The 15,288-nt window shown below is 36.4% G+C and overlaps 1 protein-coding gene across 1 annotated transcript in view; it reads right to left on the minus strand.

Moving 5' to 3' along the window:
• Nucleotides 1-1,989: 1,989 nt before the first annotated feature.
• The window catches only part of LOC127627726 (neural proliferation differentiation and control protein 1-like), a 42,212-nt gene continuing 28,913 nt past the window's right edge, over nucleotides 1,990-15,288 (minus strand). Inside the window, exons 3-9 of the mRNA XM_052104242.1 lie at nucleotides 10,579-10,671; nucleotides 9,752-9,955; nucleotides 8,327-8,393; nucleotides 6,112-6,193; nucleotides 4,251-4,330; nucleotides 3,677-3,776; nucleotides 1,990-2,564 (exon numbers count right to left, since the gene is read on the minus strand). Of these exons, the coding sequence (XP_051960202.1) occupies nucleotides 2,493-2,564; nucleotides 3,677-3,776; nucleotides 4,251-4,330; nucleotides 6,112-6,193; nucleotides 8,327-8,393; nucleotides 9,752-9,955; nucleotides 10,579-10,671 (698 nt within the window). The 3' untranslated portion in view covers nucleotides 1,990-2,492. The remainder of the gene's footprint in view (nucleotides 2,565-3,676; nucleotides 3,777-4,250; nucleotides 4,331-6,111; nucleotides 6,194-8,326; nucleotides 8,394-9,751; nucleotides 9,956-10,578; nucleotides 10,672-15,288) is intronic.

Here is a 15,288-nt window from a genome sequence, read left to right on the forward strand (position 1 = left end):
GTTTAATTTATGCTTAATTCTTTATAATGTTCATTCTCAAAATATTATTGTATTCAGTTTGATGTTAATGTGTCATAAAATTGAAATGTGTAATTCTATAAAATATTTTTGAGTGTATAAAATAGGTCCTCCAAGGTTTAGTATCTGATAAACAGGTATGTGATCTCTCTTCCCTCTGCCCATTTACTTTATACAACCCGTCCGATGGCCTTTTGATTGCTTTTTACACCCTGCTGACGACCACGGCCTCCTTCTCTCTATCTTGATCTTGCGGCCTATGGTCGCCTTCCTCATCATTCACATTTACAATGGCTGTTAATGGCTCTCCCCCACAGGCACCTCAATGTGGCTGGATCGGTGATGACTCCTTCTGAATCACAACTTATGGAGCAGTTAAGTGGCCCATTGCAGAAAAGGGGCTTAACTGGGGGAGGTCGTCTCTGCTATTGCCACATTCGATTGAGGTGACAGAGTTGGAGAGGACAAACAAATATTTAAGCTATGGCTACTTTCTAAAAGCAAATTTACCAAGATTGAGTGTTGATAGAAATTTAGCATTGTCAGGTGTGTCAAGGGGCTAAATTAAATCTGCAACTTGAACTAGATTAAAGGTCAAACATACACTTTTGAATATGAAAATTCAGTGATATTCATGTGGTTGGTACAACCCTATTGATTTCTGAACAACTTGAGATGATTTCATGCATCAAAACATGAATTCTGGTCAACCATTTCATTCAAAGCTTTCTGTAAAAATATAAACATTACACTTACTGTAAAACAAAATCTACTCATTTCAAAATTATGTATTGTGTTTATTAAACAACTTTAATGTTATGGTCAGATAACCTATTTCTACTAGTATCAGAAATATTGTTTTGCATTATCGCCACACCAGAAAATAGCTCAGAAACATAAAATAAATGCTATTTGATACAGTTTAAAGTGACTTTATAAGTGACTTGAGCACAGTAGCCTTAATGTCTCTATTTCAAACTATGTAGTATTACATTCCCTGACACAACAAAGTCATGATATCATTAGATAAAACTGACTAATATTTACTGAGGGACAAGAAGACAAAAATAAGATATTGTAGGGAGAATATGGAGAGGGGGAGAAATGGAGTACATTTTTCTTTGAAGGGCATACAAATTAGAACATTTACAAAAATAAAGTGACAAAATGGAAATTGAACAGAAAATCAGCAGTAATAAAGACAATAAGAAAATAGTATAAAGATGAGTAAATGTGAGAGACCACTACTACAAATCAACCTCAAATAGGTACTTTTGGACACTGCTTTGACCAAAAGATGAACACTGATTAAAATAAAGATTTCAACATGACCCTAAATGAGGAATAATTTTAAAAGGGCGTAACATGAAAGCTAGTGTGACAAAACATCATATGTGGTGTGAAGAAACCACATTAAAAGTTTCAGAGTGGTTTGAGTTTAAGAATGACAGTCCATATAAGGTGCATCTGAAAAAAAGACAGCCAACCACTGATGTCTTTCGCTTATATGATCAATAATTCACATGCACACATATACATATATACACACTGATCAGCCATAACATTAAAACCACCTGCCTAATATTGTGTAGGGCCCACCTCATGCCACCAAAACAGCACCAACCCGCATCTCAGAATGGCATTCTGACATGTTATTCTTTACAATTGTACAGAGCAGTCTGAACATTCTCTGTTGATCTCTCATCAACAAGGCATTTCCATCCACAGAACTGCTGCTCACTGGATGTTTTTTGTTTTTGGCACTATTCTGAGTAAATTCTAGAGACTGTTGTGTGTGAAAATCCCAGGAGATCATCAGTTACAGAAATAATCAAACCAGCTCATCTGGCACCAAATGGAGAGAAAAATTTGATCTCAGTGATTTTGACCGTGGCATGATTGTTGGTGCCAGATGGGCTGGTTTGAGTATTTCTGTAACTGCTGATCTCCTGAGATTTTCACACACAGCAGTCTCTAGAATTTACTCAGAATGGTGACAAAAACAAAAAACATCCAGTGAGTGGCAGTCCTGTGGATGTAAAGGCCTTGTTGATGAGAGAGGTCAGAGAATGGCCAAACTGGTTTGAACTAACAAAGTCTACGGTAACTCTTATGATAACTGCTCTGTACAATTGTAAAGAATAACATGTCAGAATGCCATTCTGAGATGCGGGTTGGTGCTGTTTTGGTGGCATGAGGTGGGACCTACACAAAATTAGGCAGGTGGTTTTAATGTTGTGGATGATTGGTGTATATCTATTCGTCAGTGTGTCTTTAGAGTGTAAATGTATTACATGTTTTCAGTTTGTTCTGAGGGGCTGGCTGAATGAAGGGCGTCAACTGAGAAGTTCCAGAAAGAAAAGTCATACATGTTTTTTTTGCATGTGTGATACATAGAATATGTGTGGTTCAACAGATGGAGCTTTTAGGTGTGTTAAGCCTATTCTAAAAGTATGCAGGTGTGTGTGTCCAGGTCACTTGTGATTCCTCTGGGAGTGCAAGGTAGAGTCATCAAATAGCGGGTTTTTTACCTCCATCTCTCCAGTCTACAGAGAAAAAGAAAGTGTAAGAAAATTAGCCTTAACACATTGATTTTATGGTTCTGGTTCCCCAGGCAGTATTTGGTTCCCCCCCAAAGTATTTCTACACTACTAGTATTGGTCGGCTAAACAGATAGTCCCACCCCCCAAACTAACAGCATTGATTGAGCCAACATTACCATGGTGGAACGGTCGGAATGCTCAAACAAACAGAGCAATGTTTTGATTGAACCACAGAGCCAGTGTTTACACATTGTGGGGAAATCAGTCCTCGATTAACTTATATTTGTCTCTGCTTATTACGCTGGGATAGAAGAACATTTTTTTTAAAAATCCACATGCCACATTTAAAGCCTTTAAAGGTACAGTTCACAGAAAATTTAAAATTCTCTAATTTTCTCACCCTCATGCCATCCCAGATATATTTTACTTTCTTCTGCTGAACACAGATTAAGATTTTTAGAAGAATACAATGCAAGTGAATGGGTACCAAAAGTTTGAAGGTCCAAAAGCATATAGAAGCAGCACAAAAGTAATTCAGTAATGATATAATAGGTGTGGGTGAGAAACAGGTCAACATTAAAGTCATTTTTGCTATCAATCTCCACGTTCACTTTTACATTCTTCTATTGTTTTTGCCGATTCAAATTCTTTCTGCATATCGCACCTACTTGGCATGAAGGAGAACTTAAAGTAAAAAAGGACTTAAATATTTATCTGTTTCTCAACCACATTTATCATATCACTTCTGAAGATATGGATTTAACCTCTGGAGTCATATAGATTACCTTTATGCTGCTTGAATATCCTTCTTGGAGCTTCAAAGATTTGGTACCCATTAACTTGCATTGTGAGGACCAACAGAGCTGACATTTTCTTCTAAAAATCTTCAGGTGTTCAGCAAAAGAAAGAAAGTCTTGCACATCTGGGATGGCATGAGGGTGCCACTATGAGAGAATGTTCATTTTTAGGTGAACTATCCCTTTAAGTTTTAGGTGTGTGAAACTGGCTCTGCATCTATAAACCACAGTGTGTCTTATAAAACATGTGATGGACAGTTTATTTATAAATTAGGTGACAAAAGTTGAGGGAGAGGTCAAATATTACAGTCTACTCACTGGTGCTAAGCCAGGGCACTCATACACAGTGAAATCACCCTCTTCAGTCTCTTCATCTGATGTGGCCCCAGACTCTGAGACTTTAGGTTCAGCTTCGTGCCTGCATTCAAAACAAAAAATAAAAACATTAGAAACATGAATGTCTGTCTGTCTATGTTTGCTATCAGAAATAACACACTTTGTGATACTTATGCAAAAATGTGTAAATGCATCACTTCCACAGTGCTACAGTTATTTGAGACCAGAAGGTTAAGATTTGAAATCTGACTTTCAGTATGGTCCATAACATGCACAGTGCCTAATTATATTGATTGTGCATACATGTATGGGTTTATAAAAGTGGAAGTGAATATGAGGGAAGGAAATCAGTCAAAGAACACTATGTATTTTTATCTTCATGTTCTTAGCCAACAATGTCTTAGAAAAGTGACTTCTGTAACAATAAAATGCACAAAAAATGTTGATGGCAATTACCGGGACAGTTAGCTAAGTGTACATAACTCCCGCACTAACTGTGAATAATCCTTCAATTATATTTCTTCTAAAGTAATACATAGATAAGCATTATGCTTACTTCTCCATTGAGAGCATCTGTTGTTTCTGATGCTGATAGTGATACATCTGAGCACTGTGAGCTAGTGTTTTATCCCCAGACTAAAACAAAGAAAGGGAACAAGTATGGAAGAGAGAGAGAGAGAGAGAGAGAGAGAGAGAGTCAGTCAGACTCCTTGTCTCATACAGTCTAATACACATGTAGTGCTGGGTGGATTTTTTATGAATTGTAATCAGGTACCGATTACAAATTACATGACAAAAATGCAATCAGTAACGTAATCAGTTTACATTTGTGATGTAATCTAATCTGATTACTTTTGGATTACATTCAACCTAATTCTATTTTATTTTATGTCACATGCATTTGAGTAGGATAATCCTTTTAACATTAAAGTACAAAGAGGAAGAAAAAGTATTCAATTCTTTATTACTCATTTTTAGTTCATTACTACAAAGAGCCTCACAAAAAGTGCTCCTTATGAATTTAAGAAAAATGCATTAAACATTACATGAATGAAATAAACATTAAATCTAACAGCAATGACAATGCATGGCCAAAGTTTATAATTCAAAACACTTGTCATCAATTTATTTTTAAGAGCCTAAAACAATAGCAGCATTATGAACATTGACTATAAAATCAACATAAAACTATCATAAATGAATGACCATATAATCAACATCAACGACATTGCCTAGGGCAAAGCTTTCATCTACAAACTCTGAAACACCAACAGTAGAGTGATGGGCTTTGTTCTATATTGCTGCACATCTTGCAGTTGAACTATTGTATACACTGCAGGCAGGACCCTTAGAGATGGCATCCACTAGGCCATTTGAAGCAATCAAGTTCAATGCGTGAGCTGCACCATTATTGAGGTAGTAGTAAATAATAAAATATTTTTAAAGCATATCTAGTTCATTTTCAGTGCATAAAACTATATAAACATTACATGAACAAGCAGTAATGAACCTGAAATCAACAGCAATGACATTGCTAGGTCAAAGCTAACAGCTCAAAACTTAGACACGCTTACTTTTAACTCTTACTACTTAGTAATATTCCATCACCTATTCCTTAGCTGAGGTGCATATTTTACTGTTGTAATGTAAAAGGAGCACATGCTCAAAATGTTCATCTGTGAGACTATTGCACTTTGGGGTAAGAATATGATGACATTGATATGAAAATTATCAATAAATTATCAACAATTTACTGCCATTGCCAGGGGGCCTGGGTAGCTCAGCAAGTATTGACGCTGACTACCACCCCTGGAGTCAAGAGTTCAAATCCAGGGTATGCTAAGCAACCAAATTAGCCTGGTTGCTAGGGAGAGTCACATGGGATAACCTCCTCATGGTCGTGATTAGTGGTTCCCGCTCTCAATGGGGCGTGTGGTAAATTGTGTGTGGATTGCGGAGAACAGCATTAGTCTCCACGGTATCATGCACAGCAACCACGTGATACGCGGATTGGCATCTCAGAAGCAGAGCCAACTGAGACTTGTCCTATGCCACCCAGATTGAGGCAAGTAACTGCACCACCACAATGACCTACTAAGTAGTGGGAATTGGGCATTCCAAATCGGGAGAAAGGGGGATAAAAAAATAAAAATAAACAATTTACTGTCATTGCCTTGTTAATATGTAATAATGTAATCTATAAAAAGTAACTAGTCTGATTATGAGTATTTTAAAATGTAATTTAATCCAATTACAAAGCACTCCATTTTTGTAATCCACCCACCCAGCACAGTACACACATACACATTCAAACATCTTAAAGCAAAAAGTACATTTCATTACATTAAACATTCCAAGAAGTACTGCTGTAATGGTTATATTTTACATAAACTCGCAATAACGTGAAAGCTGCTTACAGAGGTATGGCTATTATTGGGACCCGCTGCATTAAACGCAGGGTAATCGACCTTCTGTGCCAAAGATTTTTCTCTCTGTAACCTGAAAGAGAGAGAGAGAGTGAGAGAGAGTGTGTTACAGAAATACTCAAACCAGCCCATCTGGCACCAACAATCATGCCACGGTCAAAATCACTGAGATCACATTTTCTCTCCATTCTGATGGTCGATGAGAACATTAACTGAAGCTCCTGACACGTATCTGAATGATTTTATGCACTACAGCCACACAATTGGCTGATTAGATAATCACATGGATGATTGTTCGAGCCAGATAGGCTGGTCTGAGCACTTCTGTAACTGCTGATCTCCTGGGATTTTCACACACTACAGTCTATAGAATTTACTCAGAATGGTGCCAAAAACAAAAAACATCCAGTGAGTTCTGTGACAGAAATGCCTTGTTGATGAGAGAGGTCAACAGAGAATGGCAAGACTGGTTCGAACTGACAAAGTCTATGGTAACTCTTATGATAACTGCTCTGTACAATTGTGATGAGAAGAATATCATCTCAGAATGCTATTCTTAAATGCAGGTTGGCACTGTTTTGGTGGCACGAGGGGGACCTACACAATATTAGGCAGGTGGTTTTAATGTTGTAGCTGATCGGTGTGTGTGTGTATATGTATACACACACACACACACACACACACACACACACACACACGGCCAAAAGTTTGGAATAATGTACAGATTTTGCTCTTATGTAAAGAAATTGGTACTTTTATGCACAATGTATAGTCAGGACATTAATAAAGTGAAAAATTACTATTACAATTTGAAAGAAATGTTCAGAAGTTCTTAAACTATTTCAAAGATTTCTCATCAAAAATATCCTCCATGTGCAGCAATGACAGATTTGCAGATACTTGGCATTACAGCTGTCAGTTTGTCCAGATACTCAGGTGACATTTCACCCCACACTTGCTGTAGTCTTGTCGGGCACTTCTCACGCACCTAGCTGTCTAGCTGATCCCATAATAGCTCAATTGGGCTAAGATCCATAACACTCTTTTCCAATTATCTGTTGTCCAATGTCTCTTTGCACACTCTAACCATTTCTTTTTGTTTTTCTTTGCAGTTCTTCTGATAAGGCCTGCACCCCTGAGTCTTCTCTTTACTGTTGAACATGAAACTGGTGTTGAGCAGGTAGAATTCAATGAAGCTGTCAGCTGAGAACATGCGAGGCATCTATTTCTCAAACTAGAGACTCTGATGTACTCATCTTCTTGTTAAGTTGTACATCTGGCCTTCCACATCTCTTTCTGTCCTTGTTAGAGAGAGTTGTCCTCGGCCTTTGAAGCCTGTAGTGTACACCTTTGTATGACATTGGGCAATTTCAAGCATTGTATAGCCTTCATTCCTCAAACAGAGAAAGCTGTTAATTTTTTTTGCCATTTTTGACATAATATTGACCTTAAGACAAGCCGGTCTATTGCATAATGTGGCAACTCAAAAACAAACATAAAGACAATGTTAATCTTATGTGTTTGATATAATGGCAAGTGATTTTCTAGCACCAAATTAGCAATTTAGCATGATTACTCAAGGATAAGGTTTTGGAGTGATGGAAATGGGGCCTGTCTAGATTTGATAAATTTTTTTAAATAGTGATGGTGCTGTTTTTTTACATCAGTAATATTCTGACTATACTTTGTGATCAGTTGAATGCAACTTTAATTCACTGGTGAATTAAAGTACCAATTTCCTTCCGAAACCGCAAAATCTGTATATTATTCCAAACTTTTCGCCAACAGTACACACAGTACTGTGCAAAAGTTTTAGGCACTTGTGAAAAATGTTGCATAATGAGAAGTTCTTAAAAAATAGTGCCATAATTAGTTTCATTTTTCAATTAACATCCAAAGTCTAGTAAACATAAAAAAAACTAAATCAATATTTGGCGTGACCAACTTTGCCTTCAAAACAGCACCAATTCTCCTAGGGACATAAGGACACAGTTTTTCTTGGTTGTTGGCAGATAAATGTTTTTGTTAAACATCTTATGTGCCCAAGACATTTGCACAGTACTGTATGCATGCATGCATGTATGTATAATATGTATATATTTTGTCAACACAAAGGTTGATGGTTCAATCTAAGCTAAAAGCAAACTCTTAAAAGGACCAGATAGGAATCTCATATTACCATTAACTAAAAGCAGATTTATCTTACCTGACCCAGCAGACAGCAGCGAGGATGATAGCTATGGTTCCCATAATAATGCATAAAGATACCATCACTGCTCCAAGTGAAACAAACACATACGCAATGAGAAGAGAAAGGACACAGACAGGAGAAATTATGAGGAGGGCAGTCAAAAGAAGAATTTTATGCTTTATCAAAACAAACCTTTTCTTCTGAGGTTGGACTAACTCCCTCACATCTACATGGTTTTGGAGACAAACACTCAAAGGCACTTTCATGAGAGGACAGCATGAGCATAGAGCATCTAAATTGGTTTGATACAGGCCAGAGAGGTTCACAGTGTCCTTAGATCTGAGCACAAGCAAATTGTGAATGATAAAATATCATGTGATACATCTGCAGTTATAATGGCACCTTTGTGGGGGATGTGGGATAGAAAATCACACTTAAATATGGTGAAATGACATTAAAATGTTTGCATTGAAAGAGAACTGTGGAAATCCTGCTCAAAGAACACTGACGTAATACAAAATTTACTGTGACTAAATAAGTCATGACATTGGATATCTGTGTTCACCTAAAAACCCTTAGTTGTTGTATTAAATGAAAAGAGTGGTACAGAACTCTTTTAGGAGTAAGTATGAGGATGCTGTGTGTTTAAAGGTGGAGAGAAAGGCTAGCAAGTGGATGTGTTCCCACAGTGACAGATTTCCATTTGTATGTCAGGTACCATCAGCATTCACAAAAGGACAATATCTGACGGATGAAAAATTTTAGAGCAGAGCATAAATAGAAAAACGTAAATCCTCTATAAGAATTATCATTATTTTACATTACTTTCTAGGCTTGGAAATAACAATTTAACATTTCCCTGATAATTTCAGGTTTTTGGGAACCCTGAAATGGCTAAACCTACATAAAAGCCATTAATGAAGAACCTAAATATCAGTACATCATCATGCACAGAAAATGTGCATGACACAGAATGTCTCAGTATTTCATTGTGACACCTCCAGTTTTCATATTATGTCACCGGTTGAATAAATGTGTTACTTTTTATTCATATAACTTGGCCTAGTTCTCAAGGACCTGACCAACAGGTCAGAGACTCTCACTAACACGTCAATTATAACTAGATACTGTTTCTAAATAAAATACATTTTTGCATTTGTTCATCTTGCGACTTCACAAACCCTCTCCATTTCAGTCTTTTGGTCCATTCATTGAGATGTGAAAGAAACAGAGGCTGGAATATGATATAAAGGCTATTTTAGTGCTTTAATAAAAGCTGACCTAATTTTCTGGTATTCAGTGTCATCCATCTTTACAATCAAAGTCAACAGCGAGGCTTGGGTAAATCTGCTTATGACAATTACATTTGAGTTATGACAGATGTTTTTACATCAATATAGTTCTAAACATGATGTGAAACTCTGAAAACAAGATACATACAGACTAGCAAGGTGTCGCTGGAGGGGTGGGGGTTGATGATCGGCCCATGACGGTTGGAGGAGTCTGTTTGTGGTTGGGGAGGTTTAGGGGTCGGATGTGTTGGCGTTGAAGGGCCACTGGTTGTTGGTTCTAAAGTCGTGGTGTGGGACAGACTCTTCTGTCTCGAGTCTGACAGTGTTTGTGAAGAAGATTGTGAGGGAGAACCTAAGGGGTAGAGAATAACAAGAATAAATGGATCTCTAACAAATCTGAGGGACACAAGAATCTCTCTTTATTTTTGCATTTTTGGTGTTCTTTATATTGAGGTCCACTTATAATAGCAAAATATAAACAAAATTGTGCTAAAACTGACATAATTGTGTTTTTCATGACCATTTTCCACCCTTTCTCTGACCATTAGGATTAAGCAGGCACTATTTTGCTACTGTACCTTTAAAACATCTTCGATAACAATCTCTTTGCATATAAGAGCTTATATACAGGCTGCAGGTTTGCTGTCAGGCCTCTTAGAAGTCAAAATATCAACGGAAATGAGTTCTCTCATGATATGACCCCTTTACATTTTTTTACGTTTAAGTAAAATTATACCATATATAAATAAACTTGCCTTGCCATTTCGGTTGCATATACTTTAGATATACATCGCGTTGTTTGTCATGTCGATAAAGCACACTAAATTCAAACTGAAACTGCAACTAGCAGAACGAGATGGGCAAGTGTGGGGGAATGAATGTCAAACAGGATTTGATATGAATCATTTCTGTTTTACCACTATACTAACATGTTAACCATAAATCACACTACTATTATAAGAAGACAGCTCAAACCTGGTTGCTTGACTTCTGTCATTTGCTGCTTGGAAATGACAGAGGACAGATAGTCGATTTCTTCATCAACATCAGGAAGAGATATCTCTTTACCTGAGGAAACAAAGACAGAATTAATATGGTTATGATATCTATACAAAAAAGTACTGTGGTGGTATTATGGCAGTGTTTATACAAGATGGTACTTTGAAAAATACCATGGAATTTACATGGTTCTGGTCGACAAGAGATGCCAAGTGTGAGTTTTACGATTATTTGCAAATGTTCTTTTTATGCAACAACACAGAGGCAAAAAAGTAATATCACAAGTAAACACAGCGACGTGTTTCTTTGGGATATATCAATGCTAAGCCCAGCCCAACAATTAGAAAACTGATAAATACACAACAAATAAATAGGAGATATACTGTATAATAAGGGAGACTCCAATGTAAGACACAAAAACAAGCTTGTGTGCATCCTGGAGGATTCAATGTAACCAGAGTGCATGGAGTCGCAACAAAAGAGCATAACTGGAAGATTATTGTTGCTGGGCAACATGTAGTTTATGGCATCCAACAGTTTTTTCTTCTGCAACAATTTATTAAAGCAACCCAGTGTCTGTCAAACACTCCATTATAAAGAATAGGCAACAGGCTACATAAAAATACTGCCCTTTAATTTGTCAACAACACCCAAGTAGTTATTGCTGCAGCCTGGAAATTTCCAAACAGGGGCAGTAAAATCAAAAGATGGTGGGAAAACTTCAGAAGGGGGCGGCACTAAATGTCTTTCAAATGCTCCCAAACACCTGATTTAAGTTGCTTTTCCTGAGGATGAGTGTTGTAGATCAAAATCCTATGTTCATGTTCAGTCCGCGATACCTGGCCAAGCAGCACACCTAACCATAGTAACTGGTGCCAATAGTTGGCTTTAGGAACTATCGGTTATCTGCAAAAATGTATGCAGATAGGTAAATAGTTTTGTTTGGTTTGGTTTTGTATTCCTCTGTTCTCCTCTGTGGCTGGCACGATTTTGATTAGATAATCAAATCTTCTAAATTAAAGCAAAGCATTCAAAGCAAAATTTGACTAAATGGAAACATGTCCCGTCAGCACATACTGTACATCGTGTCTCCAATTTCAAATCTTGTGAATAAAAATAAACCATATTCTTCATTAGGTAAAAATTCTATATATACACACACACACAATTGAAATCAAAAGTTTAAATACACTTAGGTTGTAGTCATTAAAACACATTTTTAACCACTCCACAGATTTCAAATTAGCAAACTATAGTTTTTTAAGTCGTTTAGGACATACACTTTGTGCATGACAAGTAATTTTTCCAACAGTTGTTTACAGACAGATTGTTTTGCTTTGAATTGACACAATTGACACAATCACAAATCCAGTGGGGCATAAGTTTACATTAAGCCTTTAAGCAGCTTGGAAAATTCCAGAAAATTATGTCTAGCCTTTAGAAAATTAGCTTCTGATAGACATATGTATTTTAAGGCCTACCTTCAAACTTAGTGACTCTCTGCTTGACATAATGGGAAAATCAAAAGAAAACAGCCAACACCACAGAAAAAAAATTGTGGACCTCCACAAGTCTGGTTCATCCTTGGGAGCATTTTTCCTGTTCATCTGTACAAACAATAGTATGCAAGTATAAACACCATGGGACCACGCAGCCATAATGTAGTTCAAGAAGGAGATGCGTTCTGTCTCATAAAGATGAAAATAGTTTGGTGAGAAAAGTTCAAATCAATCCCAGAACAACAACAAAAGGACCTTGTGAAGATGCTGGAGGAAACAGGTAGACAAGTATCTATATCCACAGTAAAATGAGTCCTATATCGACCGCAGTTGGCCTTTATCCCTTTCGGAGGCTTGATTAGCTTGATAAGAGACCAGGTGTGTAGAATCACGACCCAGCACCCGCCCTCCTCCCTGCCACATCTGCATTATCCAATAACATGACTGTTGGTACATTTTGTAACTGACACTAAACGGAATGACACAATTTTGTTAAATCAGCAAATCAGGCATAGTTATTGGCCAATACAGATGATGACCAAATATTGCTCACTACTCCATGATACTTAAAATTTACCAAGGAATTACCATGGAACATGTCCAAACAACAAGACATTATCATTATACTATTTTCTAAACACATGATAATCCCGTTTTTGTTGGTATACTATCGGTTTTCAAAAGAGGTTTACAGATATTCTTTGAGATTTAGCGTGTGAGGCATTGGGCAGTGCGTGTGAGTGTGTGTGTGTTCTGAGAGAGTAAGAGTGTGCCAGGGTGTTGTTTGTTTGACACGCTCTAAAAAGAAAACAAAGGCAGCACACGGTTTAATGGTGCGGTTGGCCAGACAGTAAGCTACATTCCAAGACAATGGAAGATCTTCCCTTGGTAACCAGCCTGAGTGTGTGTGTGGCCAATGAGAAGGGGCGTGTGATCTCTCATTACCTCTTTACACACTCTCTACACTGGAACAAAACACAAAAGATGTGGTCTATTTTGTGAATTCCTGTAATTGTGAATGCTGAATCAGTGTTATGAAATGATACATTGCAACATCCATTTAGAAATAACCGATTAATTGAAAAGAATCAAACTTCCATTAGCACTTTTAATTTTACATTGGCAACAAAATAATATACAATATTCTGCAAATATTTGTTAATAGATGTTAATGACAATATATGCTTAACTGCTCTGGAGATGTGGGGGTGAGGTGTTGCATGTGGCATAGAGCTTGTGCATGCAAAGAGCTGTTGCAAAAACTGACATTTACATTTTAGCAAACTTCATTTATGAAGTCTGCTGGTCTTCAGTGGAACACAAGAACACATTTTAAGAGTTTTGACGCTGCTCTGTTTTCCATACAATGAAATTGCAGTGTGACTGAGGCTTAACATCTCCTTTTCCACAGACAAAAGCAAGTCATACAGATTTAACATAATAAACATGCTAACGACAGACAAGAAAATGACAGAATTTAAATATTTGACCTTGCTTGACAGTATGACAGACCTGAGCTACAGAAAAGTAAAAGTTTTTATTGTCATGGTATATGTTTAGTCTACAGAGGATTGGCCATCTGCCTCCTGGAACAAGCCTGATGTGATACAACAGCATGTATCACTGTCTGCTTTGTTACTTTCTAAACACCCTCACAGTCCAGGCTGTGTGTCCTCCACAGCAGGTGCCAAAGTAGGCGGGTCAAACCATCTGTACATTTTGAGGGGGTTTAACAGAACTGAAAAGTGGACCTGTAAAAGTGTGTTCAGTCCAGTCTGACTGAAGACTGACTGCATACCTCTGGGTCTTTAGTGACCCAGGACCTCATTCCATCCCCTGTACATAATATATGTTTCTTTAGTATTCCTCAACCTTTCTCTGAATAGTGTTTTTAAAAAAGGCTATATTTTTACTGCTTGATAACAAAAGTGAATATGGTCAATAAAGACCCAAGATATGTAATAGTGTTGTTCTTTTTTTCGCTTCCAAAACTCATATTTCTACGATTATTTCATATCTATATAAGTTAACTATCACAGGATATATATTTTTTGTCTATTACAAGACAAATTACTTCTATATCATATTGATATTGTGTAACAAATTGTTAATTAATCAGTATTCCATATGCTTGTACACATGAATATTATTTATGTTATTTTTTACTAAAGGTGGGGCTTAATTTGCATTTGACATTGGCATTTGACCAACAGGCAACGTGGAAATAAACTATAGCAAGTGTAACACATGGACAATATGATTTGGCTATTGTCATTTGGGAATATTACTGAAATTATCAGTAGTAATTATAAATTTATGGAAGTAAATGTAAATTCTATTTAGACTCAAAAAGTGTCTGAGAAAATCATGTGTAGCTTATGTGTAGTTTTGTGTTATGTGTAGCTCAATAAGTGTTTGACTCTGTGCCAAGTCAAAAAGACACCTGGGTGATTCTCACGAAATCCAGATTTAGAAGGTGTCCAGCATCAGAATTTTTAAAATGCCCTTAAAGCCAATTTTCTTTTTTTAATATTTAAAAAAATATTTCCTATATAATTATTTACATTTTTAGATGAAGTCCATAAAAAAATTATCATTACCGCAACATGACATTACATTAAATATATGATTAAAAAGGTGTATTTTTGGCTAATGTTAAAGTAGACTCTTATTACTCGTGCTCAAAGCTATGTAAAACTCTGGAGAGATTACTTTTTCATATTTATTATTTTTTGTAATTTCCTTATTTTCTCTCATTACCGAAACATACGTGATGATTTACAATTTCTTTTATTTAATTGTTTTACTAAAAGATAACATACACATTTGTTATGTAGCAGACCTTAAATAAGTAGTGTTGTGTAATATGTATATACATTTTAAAACAAAATATGATTATCTAATTATTACTTAATCTGTAAAAAAGATACATGTTGCGGTAATGAAAATGCCATTTCGGTAATGAGAATCAATGTTTCGGAAATGAGATTTAGCTCACACATTAACTGTTGACAAAGGGGTTTGATGCCTAACCCTATTTTACATATTTAAAACGCATACTTTTTTTAAAATAATATTTATTTCATGAACAGAGTTTCATTTTCTCATTTATCGTAATCATCACAGTACCATGCCTTGTGTTAACAAGTGTTGTGTATATAAGTTACAATGTTATGCTCATAAAGAA

The sequence above is a fragment of the Xyrauchen texanus genome, chromosome 34 (assembly GCF_025860055.1).
Source record: "Xyrauchen texanus isolate HMW12.3.18 chromosome 34, RBS_HiC_50CHRs, whole genome shotgun sequence".
Classification (NCBI taxonomy): Eukaryota; Metazoa; Chordata; class Actinopteri; order Cypriniformes; family Catostomidae; genus Xyrauchen; species Xyrauchen texanus.